The following is a 27,447-nucleotide window of genomic DNA, read 5'->3' on the forward strand; positions in this document are numbered from 1 at the left end:
GCAACCCGCGGCTCCGGAGCCACATGTGGCTCTTTTACACCTTTGCCGCGGCTCCGGGGCGGATACTATCGAGGGGAGGAGGCACATTGTGCGCCCCGAGACTCCCCACTGTGGCGGGCGCTGTACTGGCTGTGACGTTGCATGGGGGCGGTGCGTGCGTTAGTCACGCACCGTCCCGATGTCACCTTCCCGCCCGCTGTCAGATCGTGGCTCTGGAGATATATTTGTTTTAAATGTCGCAATGGTTTTGCGGCTCCCAGATTTTTTTCCCTTCGGAAACGGGTCCAAGTGGCTCTTTTTGTCTTAAAGGTTGCAGACCCCTGTACTAAAGCCATATAGTTTCATTCCAACTTTTTTCTAACACTCATAAATTTTTCAATATTTCTCTAAATAAATTTTTTAAACTTTCTTCCAATCTTCATCCACCGTCTCTTCTTCCTGGTCTCGGGTTCTGTCAGTCTTTTCTATCCATTCCATCTAGTCCATCAACCTGGTGATCTCCTGTCCGAGGCTCTTAACTCTTTTCCATGTCCCTTCTGCAGATCTTCTTCATATTTATACCTACACTTTACTTTGTCTTCTGCTGATCTTGTTCTTAATTTCCTTCCTTTGTCACTGAGGAGTAGATCTCGGGAAGACACCAACCTAACAATGTCTTTATCCCTTCTCGACAGGTCAGCCCATTCTCCATAGACAGGGCCAAAATCCAAAAAATAATTCAAAACATGTTTCAAAGTCCCTCCAAAGTTAAAGGCCCTCGCCACTCCAATCTCCTCCTGGCCCAAAACCAGATCCCAAAGGCCAGAACATCCCTGCATAAAGGGATCTTTCCAACTTTCCTTCTCCAATCCAAGCGGGACTCCATTTCTCCAAATCTGGCTTTCTCCAGATTCGGTCTTCAAAAGCAACAGCTTATGCTCATACAAGGCCGAGGCTCTCTCCACTTGTATTACTTGAGGTTCAACAACAACCTCCTCCTTTGTCTTCGACACAGCTTGCCATGTCAAAGCAGATTCCTGGGTCGGTTCCTGAGTAGTTTCTTTATAAGTATTCACTTTTTGTCCCAAATCAATCCTTTTTTGTCCAAAATTGTCAATGCTAGTAGTCATCGCATCCATCTTCTCATGAAGCTGTTCCAATAAAGCACTTGTTTTGCAAAAAGCAATCACTAAGGCTTCTTCTGTCCACATTCTTGTCCAAGGTCAATGTCTAATTCTCACGGTCTTTAATCTCTACAGCTGGAGAATTCCCCAGATCCACTCCTGCAACAGTTTCAAGAGCTCCCTCTAGGGGAAACAGTTTCTATTTGTATCCATCTTTTTAAAAGCAGGTCCAGCAACAAAGTTAACAAAGTTAATTTCGATTTTCAGATATTTTGCTCCTTTCAAGTGCAAAAGGAAACATTGGAATCAATATGTTTCTCTTGTTTAACTATCTGTCAACATACGTTTTATTCACAGTCAATGAACTTTCCCAATACGTCGCTCCCTGGCAGCCCGTCCCCAGGTTCAAAACGGTGGTAATTTATCTTTCTTCACTCTCTCTCCTGCAGGCTTAAACAATCTAAACTTTCCCCCTCTTCTCCTGCTTCCAAGGGGGGTTTAGTAATTTTAGCCGATGGAGATTTAATCCTTTACAAAAGACTTTCCAGACTTTAGTTTGCAATGTCTTTGCTTCAATCTATTTACAAAAGCGGAAGGCGGACTTCCTGTTTGGAACCTTCCCGCTTCGGTGCCAAATTAAAGATGTTTATTAATCCAATTTTCCGTTCCACTCACGGGTAGTTGTTTAAAGTCCAATTGTCCACAGGAAAAAGTCAGCGCTCTCCGGCAACAGCAATGCGGCTTCACTTCGTGAAAAAAACAATTGATTCGAAGCACCGCGCCGCTCACCCCACGTCGCTCCGGATCCCTGAAACCGGGTTTCCCCGCGAGTAGGGGAGGCGCAAAAGGTGCCAACCGAATCCCACGTCCACAGGCTTCTCCCGCCTGTGGTTTTTAATGGGTCTCCGCCTCGCCGTGGCGTTCCAGACCCTAATTTCCACGAAGCGGATTCCTCCCGGTCAGAGGAAATCCGCCATTGCCGGAGGCGCTAACCCGGAAGTCCATTTTCCAACAAACCTTTTAGGTAGAGATTTTTATTTAGATTTATGTATTGGATGTGAAATTGTTTTTACATATGTTTTTATTATTAAAATTTTTATCGTTAATTGCTTTAGGATGTTTCATGGAAAGTGATTAATAAATTAAAATATAATAATAATAATAATAATAATAATAATAATAATAATAATAATAATATACACTCCCAAGGATTTTGGTACTTGGTTGAGAATCAATAATATTTTGCAGGATTAACACAACCAACAATACATGAGGTTGGCAATGGAAAGCAACATGGCCTCTGATTTAAAACAAAACAAAACACCACACCACACACACAAAAAGAACCCATTTCTAAACCTACATTTTACAGTATTGATGTCTGTCTAAACAGAGAAAAAAGAGCATAACCAGTTTCTATCAAGAATTTGCTTTAGGGTTATTTATAAAAGCTCTCACTAAACTAAATTGTAACTGTAATAGAAAGGCTGCCAAGAGAACATTTAACACATTTCTCCAGATCAATAGTCATTTGCCAACAATATTCACTTACATTTTTTTTCCAGGGTGGAAAGCTTAAAACAAAGTAACCTGCTGGAACACTGTATCAATTTTGCCCATTAAAACAACAACAAAATTTAACCCTCTATCATATCTAAAAGAGATTGCTTTTCCAATTGTTAAAACCCTGCTCGAAACCCAGCTTCCCCCATTGCAAAAGCTTTAGCCGAATATTGACTGGATTCGATGTCACGGATGGCAAATGCTGCATCAGCCAAGACGTGAAATGAAGAAAGTCCCTGAGCTGCTGTGAATTACAGGCACATTGATTTTTAAGAATGGAAGGGTCTTAGCCCTCCTTCACACAAAATGGCTACCACATGGCTTTTACTCAACATTGCATTAATGCTGCCAATTGCTCCAGGCCACAATGTGTTCACGAGCAAAGGCTTGCCGCAGAGATCGGCCACTATGACAAAATCTCATGCCGCACCACTGAAAAACTGTGGCCACGGCATGCCACATGAAACACCCACTATGCAATTTTAAGGAGCTTCTGTTTCCCCCAAAGTAAGTTCAAAACAGTAATCATTGTACATTCACCACTGTGGACTTAGCCAGAATTATTTTAGGACAGAGGCAAGTAAACTTTTTCTGGAAAGGGTTGCATTTCCTTAGGGGGTCACATGCCAGCAGTGGGCAGGACCAGGGCTCAAGGTGGGCAGGATCAAATTCTCTTCTTTCTTTGTCACCTCTGTCACCAGCTTCTCTTTCTCTCTGGAAGGGAAGATGTTCTTGCAAGAGGTCTGAACCAATTGCTTACAGAGGACTTCCCCCCACCTCTGTTTTGGCTTTCCTCCCCATTTTGGTCTTGCTCTGCCTTCCTTCTTTCCTTCTAGGAAAGCCAGTGTGGTGTAGTGGTTAAGAGCGGTAGTCACGTAATCTGGGTAACCGGGTTCGTGTCTCCGCTCCTCCACATGCAGCTGCTGGGTGACCTTGGGCCAGCCACACTTCTTTGAAGTCTCTCAGCCCCACTCACCTCACAGAGTGTTTGTTGTGGGGGAGGAAGGGAAAGGAGATTGTTAGCCGCTTTGAGACTCCTGAAGGGGAGTGAAAGGCGGGATATCAAATCCAAACTCTTCTTCTTCTTCTTCTAGTTTCCCCACTGGAAGTAAGGCTGAGGACCACACGCAGCCAACTTAAAGGATGCTAGGAAACTGCAGGAGATCCAGATTGTGGCTTGATTTGATATTGAATCAGTCATGCATAAACCCACCCATTTCAACATGGCACAACTTCCTCTCAACTCCCCAAGCTCACTAAAAGTAAACCTTTGGAATGCCCTCCCCAATGAGGACCACCTGGAGAACTCACAGCTATCATTTAGCCACCAGCTTTTAAAAAATGCTAATGTAAACATGTAACTTAGAGCAGTTTGATTTTACCACCTATTAAAATAAGCTAGTTTGCACACATTATTACCTAAATTGTACTTCTTGTTTCTGACTACTTTCTTGGCTGCCCTGAGATACAAAATTACGTTGAAGGTACAGGATATAAAATATGTCAGCAAACAGGCAGCCAGGATTTTCCTGTTGGATCACTGACTCAAAATAAAAACCAAACCCCCCTTACCCAGGAGTAAGCTTTTTTGAATTCAGTAGGAATTACTTCTGGGTAGACATGTTTAGAACTGCACTGTAACTCTGGGCCCTAAATCACCTACATGATTTTTTTTAAACATGATTTTAGTTACTCTAAATACAGAAATGGACAAAGGGTATTGAATACTGGGACCTGCATTTGTATTCTGGCCCCATATATTTTATTAATTTATTTGGGCGGAAGTGTGCCAATAAAAGGGGTGGTAAGGAAGGAAAGGGGTCAGGGAGCATGTTCATACAGTTCGAGTGTAACCCATTTCCCAATTTAAAATGGGAAACGTGACTCCCAGCCCTAAAATGATTGCCCCGCCTTGTGTTAAATAACAGCAGCAACAGAAATAGCAATCAAGTTCCTATCTACAATGGCTTTGACACGGAACACTGCAAGGGGAAAGGGTTAACCCTATGAGAAATACCTGAGCCCATTTTCTCCACTTCTCTCCTACACCTCCAGGACAAATAAGGATGAGTTGTCAAGTTAAATACAAGCAGTCAAGTGACTGAATTATAATTTACTCGGTGCTCAATTTAAATTAGTGAGAGGCTATTAAAATATACAGTATAGCGATGGCAATTCATCACCGGCTGTCATGGATGACTTCATCTATTTGCTGGAATGGTGTGCACGCCACTAAAGGGAACGAGAGCAAAATCACAGGTCAAATTAAGCTGCAACTCCATTTTAATTCACTTATTTAATCTGTGGTGACATAATTGTCTTTTACAGTATGTACAACTCAGAGGAAATTTGGGAGTACGATAGTCAGTATACAAATGATTAATCAAATGGACCATTTAAATGCTAGGTTAAGAGCAAGGAAACACTGGAGTTGCAGAACAGCACACGGCCTCCTCACACACAAGGCAAGGGGAGGGATGCTACCTCCTCAGTCGTGTGGCTTCCCGCAGGAGGTAGGAAGGTTCAGAGGGCACGTTCCACAGGAATCAGCCGATAGGAAACCACAAAGCAGGAGTTTCTTGCATATTTAATTCATATAGATTTTGCCTCTTTTTTTAAGTAAACAGAAAAAGTTTTGAAGTGGGAGGGGGAGTATAAACTGCTGGCACCCTCTTTTTTTCAAACTCTTTCCCCTCTTTCCACAAAGCAAGGCTCAATATATTTCCATACCCGAATCAACAAGTCAAATGGCATTCTTATGCCCAGCCTAAGGTCCTGCAGCCTCAACTTGGTTTAGCTGCCGGAGTGCCAAAGGTATCTTGTTCTCTGAGCCACCATGAGGACTTGTCCGAGGACAGAGCTGCTGGCCCCTTCTCTGCTGCATTTAGATGCTGCTCCGACAAGCAGTCAGGTGACATAGGAGGCCAATGAGATTCCTTCTGGCCCTCTACCCTGAAACTTCTGCCTGAGCAACTTGCCGTTCAGGTAAAAGATCAAGTGTCTCTCAGATGGCCCACATCTGCTCACCAGCTGGCCAGCTAATCTGCTCACCAGCTCACTGGCATCCTGGCTTGAGTGGTTGTCTTGTCAGTGTTTATATTATTATTATATTTAAACCCCACCTCTTCTCTTAGAACCCCTCAATGCAAATATTATGGCTCCTCTCTTTACTTCCCTTCCCATTTTATCACCACAGCCCTGTGAAGAAAGTTAAGATTATGACATGGGGACTGGCCCATTGTCTTCTAGTGAGCTTTCTGCCTGAGTTGCAGACTTGAATCTGGTTCGCCCAGTCCTTAACCAATATACCCCACTGGCTCTCACACTGGTCCACACCTGCTTTGTTTCCAAACCACCAGTCTTCACACTCACATGAACGGCTGTGATTATCCTTAACCTCTTAAGTAGCTACAGCTGTGCAAGAAAGTGATAAAGCTGTGTCGGTGCTTCAGTCATAAACCTTGATTTACTGGCACCGAAAGTATTGGGATCAGACACTTATTATTTTATTCCCATAATATATTGATTTAACAAGAAACACATTCACACAAAAAGTATACAGTAGATAAAAACAATTTCAAGTCCAATGCAGATACAGGTTGGGATAATAATCTCCATGTAAGGCTTGCTGAAAAATGACACCTGTTCTGATATGTAAGGGGTGGGTGTGTTTGCACAAATCAGGGCAATATTTGCTGTCAAAGCCCTCATTATTTAACAGAAGAATCAGGCTTATTTTTCCCAACCAGGAAGTGGTAGATTCCAAAAAGGGAATTCAGTGCAATTTGTCTAACACTGCCTTCACCAACCTGGTGCCACCTCCCCCACCCCACCCCAAGATGTTTTGGACTTCAGCAGTTGTGCTGGCAGGGGCCGATGGAGCCTGTAATCCAAAGCATGGGGTTTGGATTTTGCCAGGTCAGCAGCAACTTAAGTTTAGGAAGAATTTGTTGTTCTCCCAGAGTATGCTGATGCCTTAATGGTGGAAGACAGAAGGTCTCTGAGTGGAAGCAGGAAAGGAAGACCCATTTCAGAAGGAAGATGAAGAAAGCACTTGAAAACATATTCTAGGAATGCTGAAGGCTTCAGCAACAGAATGGACAAGCTGGGCCAGTGTGCTTGGTGCACCACCAGTATCTGAGATTTTCTAACTGACAGTTTCCAGTTCATCGGTACACAGTACTTTTCCAATGCATGCAAATACTTCCCAAGACTACTTGTGTGACCTAGAAAGGGAAGAAAAAGTGTGTAGTGGTGCGATAATATAATAACAATTATGTGTATGTGTGTGATGCTTTTTGCATTATGGCATGAACATGTATATGTTTTGTTTTCATGCACCAAGACAAATAATGCAGAAATAAGAATTTGATGGTTGGGGCAGGGTAGGAGAGGACTTTTTTGTAAAGCAGTTTTTGGAAGAACATACCTTTACGGCTAGTATTTTCCCACTGGGGACATGGTTTGCTCTGCATACAGAAAAAAAGAGAAAAAGTCAGTTCAAACTGCAGTGAGGGGATGAGATCCATTCTTTGGATTTGCTACACTAATGAATACTTGCAGTCAATGCCATTTTTGAGCAACTTGTTAATTTGGGTGATACACATCACCAGTTCTAGCTCTTATGAAGTAAACAGCTTCAGACATCTTTCCAATTTGCAAACTCAAATCAATCTTTCACAACTCCTGATTCACCAATGGAATCAACTGCATAATGTGGTTTAATAAAAGCTAAATAGGCTTCCCATTTTGCTGCCTGCCTGGGAGTGCAAAAACAGAGAAGGGGGTGATATCAAGCACATGGCAGGTATCAATACCTGGACTATTCTTGTCTTGGTAGGACATTGCAGGACTCAACTAAAAAGCACACCATAAAATGCAATGTGATTTGCTAGCCTAAGGACTGCAGCCTCAGTGCCTCTGTTCATATATATTATAATTTTTTACAGAATAATCACTCAAACATTTACATTTCTATTATTTAATTTTAATTTATGAAAATACAATTTACAGTATGTATTAAAATTATGCACAATGTGATTTATTTGCAAACACAAGTAATTTTTTAGCAGCATTTATGCAAATCCCAAATATACTTGAAGAAAAAGCATTTAAAAGCAGAGAAGAAGAATATCCTCTTAAATGATAATTGAGAGACTGACAGCAGAAGGCACAGTCAATAAACCAAATAGAAGGTAATCCATGAGGTAACTATTGATGAACCAACAATGGCAGAACATTTTGACTTTCAGATAAGCAGAAACGATAAGAAAACAAACATCTGTGATGGGATGCTTAACGTCTGTTAGTTCAATACGTACTGTGCTGGGCAGTTTGGCAACTTAATTAGCCTGTCAAGAAAGCCGATCCTTCCCACCACCTTCTTATTCCATGAGAGGAGTGGGGATGGGGATGGTCTCTTGTTTCCAAATGAATTAAAAGGAAAGACTTGATGATTTAATTATGATGCACGCCAATTCATCCGTGGAAGTTTGGGTTAAATTTCCAGCAAAGAGCAAGTACCTGGTTTGGTTTACAGAGCATTGACAGTAGCAATTTAACTTTTAATTATCATTGAGAAAGAGATCACAAAACAGATACCGTGCCCACAGGGGCAGAGCATCCCCTTGGCTTCTGCAAGTGCCATGCTACCTGGAAGAAAGGAAACTTGTTTACTCCTGACCGCCATGGCATCTCAATTGTCTTGACCTCCTGCAGCACATTAACTGTAAAGTGATTAATGGAGTCTGAATGGGAGCTTTGGTTACACCAAAAGAAAACCGGACACCTCGGCAGTGTTTTAATTAACAGCTAACACTTCAAATTAGGCTGTAGCTGCTGCAGTAATTACCTGTCCCAATGAGTTTGCTGGAAAAACATTCCCCCGCAAGTGAATACTAAGCAGAACAACTAGTTGACATTGGTCATTTAAATTATGTGCTTGCTACCTTGATCCAGATACCAAACCCAATTCAGGGCCGGACATGGAGCTCCTACACACAATTCTTCCCCCATTTGTTTCAATATAGGAAGAAGAGCAATACATCCAAAAGAATGTTCCAATCTTCTCCTTGTGGTGAAAAGAATGGGGGCAGGGCAGGGCTGCTTTGTGTAGTTTCAAATCCCCGCAGTTCTGCTTTCCGGAAGAAGATGCATCAAAAAGGCAAAATATTCTGGATCCAGGTGGATATCTTTAAAATGACTTGCTTAAGTAAAACATGATTTGTTTGTTTCATTACCTGGTCAAAATTTATATCCTCTAAATATAACATCACTTGAGATAATTCAGTGTTATAATCTATGGATTGATTTTCCAATTAAAGCATTTGGATCAATTAACAGGGTGCTGAAAATCTTGCAGAATAATGCATGGTATAGTAAGCCCTCCTCCCAAACAGAACAGTATTATTTCTAAATTAGAAGGGCATTGATTCATCATCTCACTGACTTTTAACCCTGCTTTCTGCTCACCTAATCAGAAAAATTAACTCACGGTAAAGATTGGCAGTTTTCATTCTTCTGAATAGCCTCTAACGGCTGGAGTAGTTATTTTAAGCTGCTGCTACATTCGATATTCCTATCCTGTTTAAACAGACTACAGGAAAGACGAAGTGTCAGTTGTTGCTTTTTGACACCTCCCCACCAGGAAAACAAAAACAAAATACAGAACTCTCCTGCTGAATGTTACCTATTTGTGCTCATTACTCTGAGCCTTCTATATCCATTTACAAAGAACAGCTTTTAAGCATGACCAGCACAATTGTGTCAAATATTTTATTAACCTTGACTATTAACCATATCCCCAGACGTTTGAAGCCTGAAGGGACTTGGTGTGGGCCAAGTCCATTTTGCATAACTCTAAGTTTCTACCACTTGGAAAATTCAAATGCTTCCCTGCAGGGAGCTCTGAGAAGGCAATGTGCCCAGACCTGGCAAGATAGCTATTTTGGGCACAGAAAGACAGACTGTGTTATCAGAGGCAGGCGTGTGTGCACACACATACCACTTGAGAGCAAAACCATTCAAATTTTCCTAGTTGCTTATTTTTCTCCTCCTGAAGGAAGGGTCATGAGCTCATGTGTGTGTGCGTGTGCGCGTGGTGGGACCAGAACAATGAGCCCAAGAAGTCAAGACAGGAAAAACCAAGGAACCTGAAACTGCTTTCTCCAGAATCTTGCAAGTTCTCAACACGGTAATGTAAGTGACAGATGCCTGTTAGAACCAGCATAAAGATGACCCACAGAAAAGGGTCTTTGTTACTGTTTCTGCCTCCTGGTTGAAGCTACATTGTTCCCCTTGATTCCTTCTTATGGGACAGGAAGCACTGACAGAGTCAGATTTGTGGAGTATCTAGAATGCAATGAAAGCCATACTGGATGAGACCAAAGGCCCATCTAGTCCAGCATCCTGTGGCCAACCAGATGCCTCTGAGAAGCCCTCAAGCAGGACAGGAGCACAACAGCAGTCAAATGTAGACACATTGACATGAGCTGCCCAAGAAGAGGAAATAACTAACTACACAATGTTCAGAAAGCCTGCTGGAGGGGAAGATGTCTCTAATCATAATCTCCATCCTCTTATTTTGGATGGAACCTTACTGCAAGGCAGCTGTTGATTTGGCTCCATAATACATTACTCAACGATAGTCGTCAGTGCTCAAAAACTCCTGGATCAGAAAACAAAATGAAGCACCACCCCTCCAGAAATAAAATAAGCAACAGGGGAAAACCAGCCGATCACATCCTCATGCATGAGAAGCTCACTTTCTCTAAACATTACACACTGTGCAAGGATATGATGCTCACTGGCTGTAGACAACATGTAGCAAAATCACGTACAAATTTGGTTCCAGGCCTTTTTGTTTGCACACTCTAGATTTAGCACTCTGGTCTGTGCTAATGGCCAGAGTTTGGGGGTTTTAATGATGATATTTTCACATACTGAAACAGCCGTCTAAAAAAGAAAAGATTCAGATGGCTTCCAGGAAATTAGCACTTTGACAGTTGTTGCCTTCTGTAATAGGCAAGCCCATTAGCCTGACTTGCTGGTTGTTAAAAAGAGGATATTCAGAAGTGAGCAGCGCTAGTAAAGAGCAGCTCTTATTGGGACTCAGCTCGTTCAGAGCAACAATCTATGCCAGCCCTTCCTTCTGTCTGAAATCCCACCGCAGATGCTTGAATAATGACCACAAAATGATTCATTATTAACTTGAAGGCATGCCCTGGCCCACAAACTGTGTGCCTCTAAAACTCTTCCAATGACTCAAGACCCGCCACACAATTTTTGGAGGGGGAAAAAAAGATTCCGGCAGGGACAGAATGGACTGTACCATTTTAGGCTGCAGATAAAGGAATCACATTCCTGAACGCTCCCCTGTGCTTTATAAATTTGTTTAGCCACTTTTAAAAAGGATTTATTACCAGTCCTTTTCTGCAAGGCCCCAGCACAGCTTAAAATGATAAAATACTATATTACAATCAGTTAAAATAATTTACATCAGAAGAAGGGGGTGGGTCCTAAAAATATACGACTTGGCTGTTAAAGAAGTTGAGCCTTTAGCTAAAGCTATACAATGAAGGTGCCAGACAGACCTCTGTGGGGAGGGAATTCCACAGCTACAAACTTCCAAGGGTGGTAAAACTACCAAGAGGGGCCTCCACTGCCTATCTAAATACCCAAGAGGGTCCGTAGGGAATGAGGCAGTGCTTTCATATATCTGGAGACTAAATCATTTAGGGCTTAATGTGAACACCTTAAACTGCGGTGGCAAACAGTGAAGCAGTTTCTGAAGAGGGGTTGTATGTGACTGACAGCTAGGTGGACTCCTTAAAAAAAATGGCCTGCTGAAGAAGGAATAGAAACTAACTATACTCCTGTTTGCTTTTATATGGAAGGCAGTCAACATGCCAATCCATGCTCTCTGTACAGCTTGAACAAGCTTGCAATAACCCTCACTGAGCTAACCATGTTAGATCCCATCTCCTAATAAACAACAGGCTTCTGTTGTTCCTTACCAAAAATACCTGACTTATTTTTAATCAAGAACAACTTAACTTTTTGCTGAAAATTCAGGAGGATGAGTACACAGTGTAAAAAAACAAGTTTAATTTAAGAATCAACCAGTTTCTAATTAAACTGCCATAGGCAGCTGGTTGGATAAGTTTTAATCAGTTTCAGTCACCTATTGATTGGGATACTGAAGCTTTAAAAATTAAAAGTAAAAGTAAAAGATGATTGGGGAATTGCTCCATCTCAGAACAACAGTGCAGCCCTCGGTAAATAACTCCTCTTTTAACCATCAGCTAAATGAACACTTCAATACTGCAGTACAAAGTCTTCTGCAAAATTACTTTAACTAACAAGCAGAAATTTATCAGCTTCAGCCAAAATCAATGCTGAAATCAATTTGAACACTGGTTGTGTCTAAAGGGGCTCATTGGCAATTTAGGGAAATTACACCATGTAAATGTCTGTGCTTTAATTGAACAGTTTCATCAACTAGGCTGTGATTGCTGTCCATTCATTTATTTACTTTCATTGCAGCGCCAGTTCAGCAGAAGGAACGGTTTTTGTCAAGGCTGGGAGGAGGCACTTCATCTTCATTTTATGCACTTTTGTGCATAACAGATTTTATGAGCCAGGCAGCCAACGGCTGGGGTCAATGGAAACAAGTGAACTGCAATCACCGGTCAGTCTTGGTTAACCTGTAACGATTGTCCACAGGAATTTGGTGGGGTGGTAGCCCAGATATAGTTAAAGCAATCGTTAGATGAATGCAAGAGGGTAAAAACAGACAAGGAGGAAGAGGATACAAAACCCAGTGGAAAACAGGAGGCTGATGTTTCCGATGGTGAAAGATTCCCCCCCCCCCAAAAAAAACCAGACCTCTTGTGCACTAGATTTTTTTAAGTTTTAAAAGCAAAACAGCACAATCATATCAGACCAGAAAGGTGCAACTAAGCTCAACCTTCTCTGATCTATCTGGGCTCCTTAACCTGAAACTGTTCTTAACCTGAAGCACCACTTTAGCTAATGTGGCCTCCCGCTGCTGCCACACCGCCACCACGTGATTTCTGTTCTCATCCTGAAGCAAAGTTCTTAACCCGAGGTACTATTTCTGGGTTAGCGGAGTCTGTAACCTGAAGCATATGTATCCTGAAACGTATATACCACTGTACAGCCCCTGAACATGGAGTCTCTATTTAGATATCATGGCTATCTATTTAGATAGTTATTGATAGACCAAGACCAAACTGCCTAATCCGTTTTTCCAACTCACCTAACTTGTGGGCAGCATCAATCTTGTGCTAGTTATATACATAAAAATCTCTAATAATATTTATATCTCACACTTCTGGTACAAAATCAATGTTTAAAATGCCACTTTAATTAACAGCATAAAAGACAGTCAACCAAGGAGAGAGGAGCAGCAGTTAAAACCAAACATAAACACATTATCTGCCACATACAATGAAAATCTGCCAGTCTTTAATGACTGATGAAAAACAGCGAGGAAGTTGGCCAAGTGATATTCATGGGGGCAAGTGTTACATAGTCTTGGTGGCAGCCACCAAGCTGTCCCTCTGCTTTCTCTTCCATCCCATTCAAATGTGCTTCCCACTCTAAGTGGGACACAGAGAAGGGCCATTCTTTCTGCTCTTCGGAAGCAAATTTTAGCATCTTCAGCAAGGGACAGTCCATGAGGACTTTTCCTTCCCTGTACCAAGCATAGGCTTGTGAAGAGGTTATTCCTGGTCATGATTAGCTAAATGGGATCTTCGTGTTCAGAGGAAGTATACCAGGGGTGGAGAACCTCAGACCCTGGGGCCAAATGTGGCCCCTCAAGCCTCTCTATCTGGTCCGCAGTATTCTCCCTAGCTACACCACCTCTTCCAGGCCACCCCCCTCACCAGTCCTGCTATGCATCTTCATTGAGTGCTTCTGCCGGACAGAAAATTTACACCCATTATTCCACCAACTTTTGCCTCTAGCCACTGGCATGTGGTCCTAGAAAGAAGTGTGGCCCTCAGGCTGAAAAAGGTTCCCCACCCTTGCAGTATATCTACAAGGGAGGCATATGACTGGGGAGGACTGTCCCTTCCCATGGGCGTAGTCAGGATTTTTGTCAGGGGGGCCAGAACTGACATGATTAGTCAGTTACTTACGTATTTCTATTGTTTTACTTGGCTATGCCCATGCTCCTTTCTGCCCTACTTACGAGGTTCCCAGAGACATCTGGTTGGCTGATTCTGGAAAAGGAAAGCTGGACTAGATAGAACTTTGGTCTGATCTATTAGGCTCTTCATAAATCTAAACCAAGCTCTTAAAGCCAGAATGAGCAGACATGGATAAACATGTGGAAGATCTTGCAAAAGTTTAGATGACGCAATTCAAGTGAGAAATATTATGTGTTATTTACCAGTGACACAGTTTTATATGATACTAATAAGGTGTTTTTGTCTAAATAATTCAGTGCTGTTTCTGCTCAGCCACAAATGTTAGAAAGTGTGCGCTGTATTATAAATCACATTGTTAACATATTTCACTGGAAATGAGGAAGCAATTTTGCAAAAAAGAAAAAGAAAAAGTGATTTCTCAGAGCTCTGTAAACCAGGAACTGAGTTAAAAAATGTGGCAAGATGCAAACCCACTTTCAGTGCCACTTGGCCTTTCTAGTGAATTATTTTTCAGAAAAGCAATTTAAGTAAATACCCTAGATGCTACAGTATACAAATATTTTCCAATATATACACAACAGCCTATATACTCTATCATACTTGCTTTTTGGCAAATATTTGTGGGATAACACACACAAAAATATCTAGTTTAAATTAGATAGAGTTAATAAGTCCACAGCATATAACTACGCTAGACTGAATACTGGAAACAACTGAACGTAAATCAGATCCAGTTCACAATGTATAAGGATTTAATAGGTTTGGGGGTGTCACTAGCTGTTGTGAGCAGGGAAGGAGAAACTTATTACTTACTGTGTTTTACTTTAATGGAAGCCACCCAGAGTGGCTGGGGTAACCCAGTCAGATGGGTGGCAAACAAACAAGCAAGCAAACAATCTCTGGTAAATTCTATTAAATAAAATGGCTGGGGCATGGATGGAGGACATTGGCCTAGTGTCAAGCGGTGCTCTGAGGTGAGGGCAAGCTAGGAGGTGTTGAGTGGTAGCTGCTTCACTGCTTGAATGGAACACTCAAGGAACATTCAGACAAACTGGCCATATGCTGAAACACACTTCATAGCCTGAGCAGTTTTGTACTGAGCTACCAGAACAGCATCAAAATCCAGGGGTGCTTAAATTCCAGGTGCCAAGCTCAAAGTGCTCACCATTCCTAAGTTATTAAAATGGGTGGAAATAAACATAACAGAAAGCTAAGAGCTATAAACCACCTTTTCTTTAAACAAACAGAAGGACAAAAAATTGGATTCAGCAAGTTCTCTCTAGAAATATTGCTATAAAAGTATTGATTTTTTTTTTTAACCCAACTCAATTGACTGAAAAGTTGTTTGTATAGCAGTATTGGCCTAGGCAATGCACTGGAACAATTTTGCTGCACAGAGTAATCAAGTGCATTTCTAAAGTATAATTATATTGTCATAAAAATAAAGCAAAGATACCCTTCTCTTCAAGCAATAAACCCACAGAGGCAGTAAATACCCCAAACACATAGGCACATATACACACACTCCAGTGAAATGGTGTCTTCTAAAGAACACAACCCCCCTCCCTTCTCTCACTCTTCCCTTAAGCCACGGTTAGCATGAAAGTGATCAATATCTCAATCTCCATAAACTATTTCAATAATAGTTAGTTCACCTGGAAACAGAAACTGAACACTTCTGCTCAGCGACCTGAAACGTTCCTTCTTGTTTGTGAAATGCGAGTAATATTTCATTGCCATAATGGCTATGACTCAGTGAAGGGTTTTAGGAAGACACACACACACACATGCTTTTGTTCTTCAGTTACAAATCAATATGAGGTGCACACATTTCAGAAACATGCAGAGAGTGTGGAAAGCTGGAAGCCAGAAAATATAAAATGTAGCAGCAGAAGCATTTGTAATTCATTTTATTTGACAAAATGATCATCAATTGCCTCCAAGGCAATATGTGTGGCTGCTACCTATAGCCAGAGAGAATTCAACCACCTGTAAGCTTTCAAATGGGGTAATTTCAGTTTGGCTTCTGCTGTAACACAATTCAAGGTGCTCACATTAGTGTTTAAAACTCTAAATGACTTAGACTCTAAATATCTGAGAGAGTACCTCTTTCCCCACAGATCCTGGGTGTTATGTTTGGCAGAGAGGGCCCTCTTGATAGCTGCAATGCCTATATAGTTCAGGTAATGGTGGCTTGGAAGAGGGCATTCTCTATAGCAGCCCCTAAGCTGTGGAATTCCCTCTCCACAGAGCTGTTCCAGCATCTTCATTGCATAACTATTGCCATATGTTGAAGATGTACTTCTTTAACCTGGCCTTACACACACACACACAGTGTGTGTGATACACACGTATAACCCACCCACCCTAATCTTCTGATTCAAAAATTGTCTCAACCTTATTTGTTATATTATATTTTAAAATTACTGTAACCTGCCCAGGGACCTGATTAAAAAGCAGCTAAGAAATCCAATAAAATAAAGGCAATACAATCAAACACAGGATATAATTGACCCCCTATTGAGTCTTCCATTCAATCCCAGGAAATATTTCAAAATAAACTTCCACAGCTAACGACCGTTCTGATAAACCTTACATGGTCTCAAATGGTTTGTTGTGCCATGAACTTTTATAGATAATGATCACCAATGAACATACTGTATTAAATAGGCTGAGAAAGCTGTTCATATAAAGGCTGATCCACATGTTACATAGGACAGGAAGTGCCTCTGAAAACAGCATTCTTCTGCCTTCCCCATAACATCACTAACCACATCAGTCAAAGGTATGGGACAGAGGTTGCTGGTTTTAAGTGATGTAACAGTTTGCCAGCATTGTGCCCTCCATTATGTTCTGGACTACAACTCCCATCAGCCCCAGCCGCCACAGCACATAGGCCCAAGCATCATACGGCTCTGCTGACTGATGGGAGCTGTAGACCAAAACAAGATGTAAACAAGATGCTTGTTTACAAAGCTATTGTACTACCAACCTTACTGCATGTTTGTGAAACATGGATCACTTACAAACGCCATCTCCAACTTCCCGAAAGATTCCATCAACGGTGTCTCTGAAAAATCTTACACATCCCTTGGGAAGATGGGCGAACTAATATCAGTGTATTGGATGAAGCAAAGAACACCAGCGTTGAAGCAATGATTCTTCAACATCAACTTCGTTGGACTGGTCATGTTGTCCGGATGCCTGATTATCGTCTTCCAAAGCAACTACTCTATTCCGAACTTAAAAATGGAAAGCGTAATGCTGGTGGTCAATAAAAGAGGTTTAAAGACTGTCTCAAGGCAAATCTAAAAAAAAGTAGTCTAAACACCGACAACTAGGAAACACTGGCCTGCGAGAACTCCAGGTGAACAGCCTTTACCAAAGGTGTTATGGACTTCGAAGACACTTGAACTCAGAACGCAAGGGAGAAACATGCTAAGAGGAAGGCACGCTTGGCAAATCCACACTGTGATAAACTCCTGCCCAAGAACCAATGTCCCCACTGTGGAAGGACGTGTGGGTCCAGAATTGGCCTCCAAAAACACCTGGTGGGCAACCAGCTTGGCAAAGGGGGTATTAAGGGGAGAGATCTTAACATAGCAATGCTGACTTGGGTGGCAGTATAACATATGCCACATAACATGTCAGCTCCAACTTAAATTCACAGACAGAGAGGTTGCAGATAGGCTGCTGGAATTAAACCAGGTTAACAATGTAATATTTTTCCATGACAGCATAGTAAACAGAAATCTATTTAAAAGCATGTTGTGGTTTTAAAATTCTCTTTAAAAACAAAAAAACTTACACAGTAATGTCTTTAAGAAAACAAAAACATGTGTTTTGTATATGGAAAACAGTTCTTCCTGGAAGAAATCTTTATCATTCCCTCAAGGCTTTCCTTATGAAGTTTTATTTTAATTCCTTGTGGGGTATTTTTCATACACTACTGCAGACTATTAAGTGTGAATGCTTGCATTATGGGACTTAAACTTTTGCACTATGTAGGAGATAAAGACTTTCCTGTCAAATAAAGCACCCCCTTGCTATTGTAATCCTTAAAATTAATAAGGGTTTCCGTAGGCAGTTTCTGCAGGCAGCTGGCTAAGGGAGTTCACTGCACAAGGTTTCTTTTAGGGGATTTTTTTAAAAGAGGGGCGACAAACACACATAAAAGTGGGAGAGAGTATCAAGGGAGCTGTAAACATAAAACATGCATTAACTTTCAAAGCTAGTTGGTGCTGAACAGGTGCAACTGGGGTGATGAGGTGAATGCATCTCTCACTTTCAGGTTGTATGAGTAACCACAGAATAACCTCCCAGTTCTGAAAGAGGCTTTGTCCACTGCACATCTGTCAGCTTCTACCTGCTGTTATTATTACCAATATTTATAAGTTTATATACCACTTAATGCCAATACAATTTTCAATAGTATAAAAGAAGTGACATAAACATTAACAACAATGATTAAAATACACAGAAAATTCCAATTAAATAACAGAGCCATTAGAACAGGGCACTCAGATCAAGGGATTGCCTGTGAAAACAGGTGTGTCTTCAAGAGAATGCCAATACAGATGGGGCTACCCATATTTGAGCAGAGGGTGATTGATCGGCCTCTCTCGCCTATCACCCACACACAGGGGCTTGTATTAAGATGTGCCAAGGTAAGCAAAGCTCAAGGGGGCAAACCTATCTAGAAGGGCTAGATTTTCAATCAGACCAAATAGTTTTAGGCAAAAGGGTTGAATTTTGGGAAAGTGGAAAATCCAAATCCAAATCCTTAGCCTCTTATCTGAGAGGTGCCCTGGAGCTGTTACTCAATTAGAACTGGACAAAAGGATTAAACTACCCCCAAACTGTGTAGCTACACCAGGTTTACCAAATATTCTTATAACAGGAGAGGCAGCTGCATCTTATGTTGATTAGATGATTCATTGATCATCAAATTCAAAAGGTGGCAACTCCACCATTAGCAAACGTTTCTGGCAACTATGGGTACCATATGCACATGTTGAAAAAGGTGGCCAATTTCTCAAAAGGCAACTGTAATCACACACAGTGGTTAAGGAAATCACAGTAATCCACCCTAATGGGCAAAAAAGCATACATTTGATGAGGTACAAGTAGCTCTGGTGTCAAGCTTGGCAGTGGTTAAGAAACTAAAGATGGGCTGGTCAAACAATAAGCATTGGCAAAGAGTTCCACAAGTTGTTTATTTAACATATGGTTACTAGCTGCCGACTGAACTATCCTCCATGTATTCATCTAATCCAGTTTTAAAGCCATTTATGCTTGTGATAGCAAGAAGTTCCATTAGCTTGATTCTGCATTGTACAAATAACTTTTTCATTTTGCTTGTTGTAACCCTACTGTCTAACAATATATGAAACACTAAAAATAATAAACTGGCTGTGTTCACAATACTAATCCACGGTTTGTTCAAAATACGACTTGTTTCACAGACGAGCAAACAAGTCATGGCCAGTTTCTTCAAAGCTTGATTTGTTTTCCACTTGCTCTTACATCATGCTTTTGCAGCTTGGCAAGCATCTAAGATGGGGTGGTCAAAAAAGCCATGTCCAAGGAAGGTTGTTGGTTTCAAACATAACCCCAAACCATTGTTAAAACAAACCATGGTTTGTAATCCAACAGTAAACCATAGCTTCACGTTGTGGTTTCTTTTGGCAGAAATCAGCTGGGCTTGTTTCACACGTTCAAACAAACTATAATTAGGCTAAACAAACCATGGCTTAGTGTTATGGGTATGCCAGGCCACTTGTATATGGGGTGTTCTGATCTTCCACCTCAGTTTATTTACTCAGTAGAAGCAAGAGTGACAACACTCCAGAAATAGCATTTTCAGAGTACAGTAGCTACTTTCCACATCCGCCTGGGATTCAGACAATACCAAACAAGATACATAAAAACAGGGGCCATTTTTCAAGATCTAAGGTAGTTATGGCAACTCCTAGAAACATTAAATACAATCAGTGCTTCACAGAGGAAGAATAAAGGCCAGACACCTCATGACACATTCCTAGAGAAGGGGGGGGGGGACCACTGCCTTCTCTTTCCCAAAATTTGAGAGCAAAAAGAAGAAAAGGGAGGGGGGCAAACACTCACTTGTAGACGGTTCCTCCATTGCCATGACCGAGGATGTCTCGATACCGTATGTCTTGTTCATTCATCTCCACGAGAAAGAAAGAAAAACAAAAGAGATGTCATACCGTGGATGGAAGTGTCAAGGAAAAGCAACTCTAGGCCATAAACAACCAGCCGTCTGGGTCATTTCAAGTTCAGCTGCAAGAACGAGGAGATCAATACAACATTTGCTGTCCAATTTATAAAAGACAATACCAAGGGACAAAGTGATGGAAAGTTTAATGACAATTTGTTTGCCTGGGTCATTTCATTAAAGTTTGATAAAAGGTGTCAAAATGGAATGATAACATAGCTCAAGAGGAGCAGATCACAGATATGGAGAGGAGAAAAGAGGTCTTGACTGCAAACCAAGGCCTAGGTTGGGAGGGGGCTTGAGAGGCCCACAGCCAACACTGACATTAAATGTGGCCAGGAACCTGTCACTGCAGTCCACCTACAATTTAGTTCTAGAACTGGTGAAGAGCCATCAAAAAAAAGATGTTTGAACTTGTTCCAAGGATGGCATCTTGGTCAACCTGAGATCACAAAATAAGTAGTTTCCAAAATTTGTAGAACACAAACCAGTTAAGAGACTGAGAGTCAGCTGCAGATCCAGGCATTCCTACCCAACAGCAAACTCCTCCCTCCTACCCTGATAATATTTTTCACTAAGCAGATGTTAAGAGATCAACCCCACTGCATCCACATGTACCAATCCAGCACCTGGCATTGTGTCCAGAAGACTAAATTACTAGAGATGCATGAGCACTAGTCAAAATAAAGGTAGTTTCACAGATGTACTATAACAAGTATACCCTTATCATGAAAGATATAATCCTGACACACAGGTTTTGTTGGGCAAAATATTTCAGCATGCTTTCAGCTACAGAAAGTTGATTTTAGAAGCAAACTGCAAGCTAAGATAAAATGTTCAAAACTAATCTTCTTGAAGGCAACAAGAGCCAAGCTTAAAATGTTCCCTGCTGCGCTGCACTACAATTCAAATCCAAGAAAGTATTTTTTATTTCTATAAATGTGCAAGTCTAAACTTGGGCAATCTGTGATCATCAGAAGCACAACGGCACAAAAGTAGACTTCATATAAATTGCTTGTTTAGTTTGTTGCAGCAAACTTAATATATTGAAATTAATTAATACCCAATGGCCAACCATGAATCAAAATTAAGGTTTATGCTATGGGATTTTTTCCTGAATGGATTTTTCCCCTTTCAACAAAAGCAGACCAAGAAGGGAAGACCATTTTGAGAAATTCTACCTTTCCTGAAATGCTGTTTCCTCATAAAAGGTATGACTAAGAAAAACCTAAAAGAAAATAGCACCTAGACTCATGAACTTAAGTGTCTCTGAAGGATTTCTTGCCCTGGAGAAATGGGCACACTATGATCCAAGTAAATACAAATGAGGGGAACTATCTACACAAACTTCTCCTGAACAGCAATTGCCAATCATTTCAATGGACTTACACTGTAAAAGTTCCCCCGATGAATTCTGATGTAGGTCAGTTACTTTAATCTACCTTTGTACAGAGACATCGGAAAAGAAACACTTCAGATTTGCATCACTGCAAATGTCCTTTGGGGAGTAGCAGTTTTGTTGCTTAATTATACAAGCTTTGATTCAGGAAGGACCAGTAAAGGTTTCACAAGCACAACTGTACTGGGAGTTTTGCAGGAGTGTTTCTTCACTCCATTTCATTTAACCTGTGTTTGGCCAAGTCACCTATTTTAAGAAGAGTTTATTGTTTCCCATGACTGCTACCTTGAGCAGACTGGCCCACACTTTCAGAATAAAAATCTGCTAGCACCACACCAATTTTTTATTTAATAAGAAATACATTGGGAAACAAAAACAACTCCTAGCAGTGCTTGATTTTTAACATAGAACACAACTACTATATAATAGGATCATGAGACATCCAGAAAGTATAGAATAATGCAGCTACATAAGAACATGAATCATTCCCAAAATATAATACTTATTGTCCTTGAATCTTCCCGCCTCTTGCCATCCTCTCCTGCTATACCAGTACGGCGTGTCAGACCCTTTGAGAACCACCAACCTAGAGCGTGCATATTCTTCAAAGTGTAAACTGTGCCCAAGGATGGCCAGATGAATTTTGAAACCAGAGTAAAATAAATCCAAACTGCCACAACCCATTGGGAGGTCCATTAAAGCAACTCTGAGCTACACACCTGTTTACTGTGACCCCTAATGATGACCGAGTTCTGTGGCTTGAGCTGGCTGCATTCCACAGGTGAGCCAGGTTTTGGCTGCCAGCCAAAAAATCCCCTAGAGTCATTGGAAAACCAACTGGATCCATCAGTCTCCAAGGGCAGACCATTCTAATAGGCTCCCTACCACTGCAGAGGAGGAAAGCAACTGAAAGTCTAAAACTCAACAGGAGGTGATCTGACCACACAAGCAGCTAATGCTATAATCCTCCTCTCAGATGACCCTCTTCCTGCCAGAGTGTGGCTGGCAACATGTGTCAGGCTGATGACATGTTGGGACAGCCCCACTGCTGTCATGCAAAGCTATAAGGTTATGAGCAGCCCCAGACTTAGAAGCCTCATTGTGAATGTTGACTTCCGCAGGACCAACAACCTGGGGGTCCTCATGCCACATCCAAGACCACATCTGTCAGCTCGGGCTGGGAGGCATTATTATTATTATTTAATATAGTAAACCAACAGAGTCCCTAATGTTTCCTGAGTGCCCATCACAAGACTTCATTGCTTCATTCATTTATTAAATTTGCATGCCACCCCTCATCTGAAGATCACAGGGCAGTTCATAACATAAAAATACAAAATGAAAATCCATTCAAATTGACAGGGAGCCTGCAGACAAAGAGCAAATTACTATAGACTATAGTGGAACCCTCTGCCTGACCCTCAAGCCTGCTCTGATGCCGCACTGAGTAGTCAGGTGAGCACAGCAGGAAGATACCAACGCCACCCTGCTCACCCACCCAGATCTCAGTAATACAAACCAGGTTGGCCTCCTCATCCAGCAACAGGTCATGGATGAGGGAGACCTTACCTAAAACTGACCTAGCATTCAGTAGCAGCACCCACAAGCCTGAGGGTTGACTGACAGAGCAACCAGACTTCCTCTGGCTGTCCAAAGAATGTTTCTCCTATTTAATCAAAGGCTTTTTCTCCCAAGGAGTCCCCAATTCCAAATTAGTCTGACATACTCCTTGATGAGAACAAGAGGCCTAACACAGGCCATCTTGGTTTGGCCTTTTCATTACAAGTGTGGAGGCTCAAATACTTCACCATGGTATGTAACTGCAAACCTGATGAACTCCAGATGTTTTCGACAGCAACTTGCATCAGCCCCAGCCAGCATGGCCACATGATGCTGGAGTTGGAGTGAACATCGTGGTACTGGCTGGGGCTGATGGGAGTTGTAGGCCAAAACATCTAGACACTATCAGGACGCCAACGGATGCCCTACTTTACTGATGTAAAATCCAATTGATCAACTCAGAGAGACATTCCTATAGATACCTAGTAATTTATCAATAATAATTACGAAGTGGGAAGCCTCAATAAAATCATAACTACAACTTCATAGCAGGTTCTGAAATACTAACTTTTCTGAAACAACCTTGATTGGCTGCCAATGTTAATAGAACTAATGGCAAGTAAAAGAGTATCCAATTACGGATCAGCAAACAAAACATTCTTTGTTTATATCTGCTGTCCTGGAGAGAAGCAGCATGCATCTCTTATAAATCATTAGAAACAAAAATGCTCAATTAATCCTTATTTGATACGTAAAGCTCTAGCAGAAGTCCGGCCCTATAAGCTATGCCTCCTCTGTACCAATCGAAGCTCTAATGGCTTCAGAAAGCAGTCACACTCTATGAGCAGACAATTGAAGAGATTTAGTAAATCCCACTTTATAGAGCAGAGACTAATCGGAAAACACAAGCCAGTCAAATGTTTCTTATGAACTGTTGACACTACATCAATGCTGAATCAATTGGCGGCATTTTCTCTGAGTGACAGAAAAGAAATAAATATTTATATCACATAACCTATATCAATGAACCTAGGCAGAAAGCTATTTCTAACCTGTCAATATTTGATTATCTTGAAGAATCGTGTCCCCTTTCTTTTAATGATTAATATGAATTCCTTATTAAACCTAAGTGGAGGCTATCAGGGAAAAATGTCTTTATTAATGCTTTCAAGCAGAAGGTGCAAAAAAAGGAAAAAGAAACAAAGAATTATCCACTGTACTACAGCTATACTAAAGTATAGCTGAAACCACCAAATTGTTAAAAAACAAAACAAAAAACAACAACCTTAGAAGTTATAACCAAAGAAACTTCCCATGTCGTGTCTCTGAATCAAATACAGTCAGTAAAAGCAACAAGACCACACAATGTTAGGGAACTTGACATTAATTCTCTCCCCTCCCCCTAGTTAAGAATGTTCTGATTTCACTGACATCAAGAGAACTTAAACAGGCTAGACTTGCAATGGATATCCATGACTGCCACCACCAACCACCCCTCTCAGTGCAGAGCCCTGTCCCTGTTTCCCTGTGCAAGGTTGCTTTCTCATTTGCTTCAATTGGCAGCAGGGTTGGGGGAGAGAATGTCTACACCTCCACCCCTTTAGATCTGACTGCTCTGCTGAAATGATGGGGAGAACTTCCGGTGCACAACATTTCAAAAGAACTGATGGTCACCATAAGCATCTAAGTAAATTAAAGATACAATTATTCATCTACTACAACAGCCCTTCATTCACTTATTTTTAAAACATTACATAACACTAAAGGGGTATGAATAATGCCCACAGTTTGAAAACTATGCAGGTCTTTATATCCCTAAATTCCTGAGAACTCTTTGCATGCCTGGGCTTCCCAAAGTCATCTACAAGGGTCATTTTCTTTCCCCATCTAGTGTTTAAAATCCTCCACATTCCATCAAGAATATTAAAAACATTTCTGTTCTCAGACAGAATATTTAAACCACTGCTTCCTTAATGACACCTTTTTCTCCTCCTCTACCCCAGGAACCTTAAACATTTATTACAGAAAAGCATTTGTGAAAGATTAAATCAAATGCCGAGGGTGGGTAAAAACAGGAGGCATGTATTTTATTTTTATAAAGCCCCTTTGCTATATTTCAGGCAAGAGTCACAGCCTAGACTTAAAAAAAGAAGAACTGAAATCCATATTCCTAAGTTTTATTTAAACAATTCTGATCACAAATAAGCAAGGCTGCAGTGCAGGTGACACTAGCGGGACCATTCTCATCTATTAAGAGCACAATGTTACAGGTGAGCCGCTGAAGGACAAGCGTGAAGACCAGCTTTTATCTTCTTGACACGCTCAACTACAACTACTTGATTCATGAAATGCCAATGAGGCTTGGAGAGGTCACTGTGTGAAGGCACTGAATACGCATCTGAGATAATTAAGATTTCAGCCTTCGAAACATGGAAGGGAAGTGAACAGCAGTTAAGAAAATCAATAAGAGTCTTTTATTTGCAGTGACACAGATGTCTCAGTCAATAGTGTCTAATAGGCAAGCTTGATCGCTGTGGACAGGTGCCTGCCTCCAAGGCTATCAAAGGGCTTTCACCATGACAAACATTAAAACTTATTTATGTTGCTATTGAAAGATCCTGCTGCCTTGCAGGTACTTCCATTTAGTGGTGTATATTTAAAGTCATTATGCTACTTTGGGCCTTCCCGCCTATTTGAATCAAAACTGGCCAGGAAGGACTTGCCCTGAAGTGTCCATTTGCCCATCAATTGTGAGGCTACTGCATTCAATTGCAGGTGCCAGGGGAAGGCAAGGAAGCCTTCTACAGATTTCTGCCCCCTTTACAGAGCAAACTGATAACTAACACAGAGCGCCAAATAACACAGCACTACGTACTTCTTCTACTGCTACCTCCACTCTTCATCATCTGGCAACGTGTGTGTGCCTTAAACCTATATGCAAAGATCTAACAAGCCAGGAATCCTATTTGCTATTCAAAATTGATTAAGTTTTCTTCCCCTAAATTGAGGTAGCAACAGAACGACGGATGCGAGAGGCGCTTCAATCTATTTGGAGCTAAATCTGATTAGTGCATTTTGAGAAAGGCGAAGCAAATTGGTGTGCCAATCCAAATCAATCAGGACAGAGGCGCCTCCACAATACGAGCCCTTTCACAGCTTCTCCTCTACTTTATTAAAAGACCACATTACTGATAAGTGAGCAGTAAGCATCTCTGAGGCTATCCTAAAACACAAGACATTCATGAACAAGCCCATCCAATACACCTACCTGGCCATTAGCTAATATTTTCTTCAGTTCTGCAGAAGACTTCTTCAAACTGCACAATCAAGAAGGACAAAAAAGGTATTTTTAGTGATTGTATCAGTGCACTTTATTGAATGGAATTGCAACTCATACCCAACTAAAAAAGTATAACACTACTTAGCGTTACATCTGCCTATAATCACAGCTGTGTGAACTCAGCACCCAAGCAATTAGCCTAGAATTAATTATCACAGTTTTACTTTTTTCATTTCATTTCTCCTCTCAACATTCAGATTTCCAAAAAAACCTGAACTTTCATGTTGAAATGGTAGGGTTGCAGAGAGAAAACAAGTGCAGGGAAAGGGCAGTGGTAAAGCCAGAGTGGTGCAAAGCTCAGAAAGTTGGACTTGGGAGCCACTCGTTTCAAATCTCTGGATTAGTTTTAGATCTATAAAATGGGAACACCACTCATAGTTGTTGAAAGAATAAACATGTCAACCAGTTCTAACCACTGATGCTTTGGATGCAATTTTAACTGGTTATCCTTTGATAACTTTCATCCACATAAAACTGTAGAACAGGATGGTGCAGGGCAGGGTAGTCCAATGCTTGGCCCAAGGGCCCCCCTCAAAGCCTTATTTGATGGCCCCAGTGGCGTAGCGTGGGGGGTGCAGGGGGGGCCGGCCGCACCGGGCGCAACATCTGGGGGTTAGGGTTAAGGGGCGCAAATCCACGGGTTAGGGGGCGCAAATTACTTGCCTTGCCCCGGGTGCTGACAACCCACGCTACGCCACTGGATGGCCCTCAGCAACATCTGATGCCCTCAACCCTTTGTACTGCCTTAACAAAGCCAAGTAAGCGAGAAAATGGGCTTTGAGAAGGAATTGTGAGGGCTGTGACAGCGTCAAAGTGTCCTTCAGCCTCCTTCCCAAAGCCTAGTTAGAGGTTTCTTAGCTTTGGGAAGGAGGTGAAAGGGTTCTAGGACTCTGCCAGAGCCTTGCGTCTCTTTCCCAAAGCCCTGTGCATCACTTAGCCGGCTTTGAGAAAGCAGTGCAAGGGATGGGAGGGGGTCAAATTTGGGCCTTGTTTCCCCCACCCAACAAGGCAGTGTGTGGCCTGTGGGTTCCATGTTGAAGTCCTATTGCAGCTCACTTGATATTAAA

The 27,447-nt window shown here is 41.5% G+C and overlaps 1 protein-coding gene across 10 annotated transcripts in view; it reads right to left on the reverse strand.

Moving 5' to 3' along the window:
- The window catches only part of MAP2K5 (mitogen-activated protein kinase kinase 5), a 127,579-nt gene that overhangs the window by 80,373 nt on the left and 19,759 nt on the right, over positions 1–27,447 (reverse strand). For 7 of the 10 annotated variants that reach the window (XR_014519054.1, XR_014519055.1, XR_014519056.1 and 4 more), the window contains exons 7-9: positions 26,309–26,366; positions 19,970–20,034; positions 7,096–7,135 (exon numbers count right to left, since the gene is read on the reverse strand). Coding sequence is in view for 7 of the 10 variants with exons in the window: in XM_083475155.1 (XP_083331281.1) it covers positions 7,096–7,135; positions 19,970–20,034; positions 26,309–26,366 (163 nt within the window). In the remaining 3 variants the exon portion in view is untranslated. The remainder of the gene's footprint in view (positions 1–7,095; positions 7,136–19,969; positions 20,035–26,308; positions 26,367–27,447) is intronic. The other 3 variants (XM_083475154.1, XM_083475156.1, XM_083475152.1) reach the window with 1 other exon arrangement.

This window comes from Podarcis liolepis (assembly GCF_965112155.1).
Source record: "Podarcis liolepis genome assembly, chromosome: 14".
Taxonomy (NCBI): domain Eukaryota; kingdom Metazoa; phylum Chordata; class Lepidosauria; order Squamata; family Lacertidae; genus Podarcis; species Podarcis liolepis.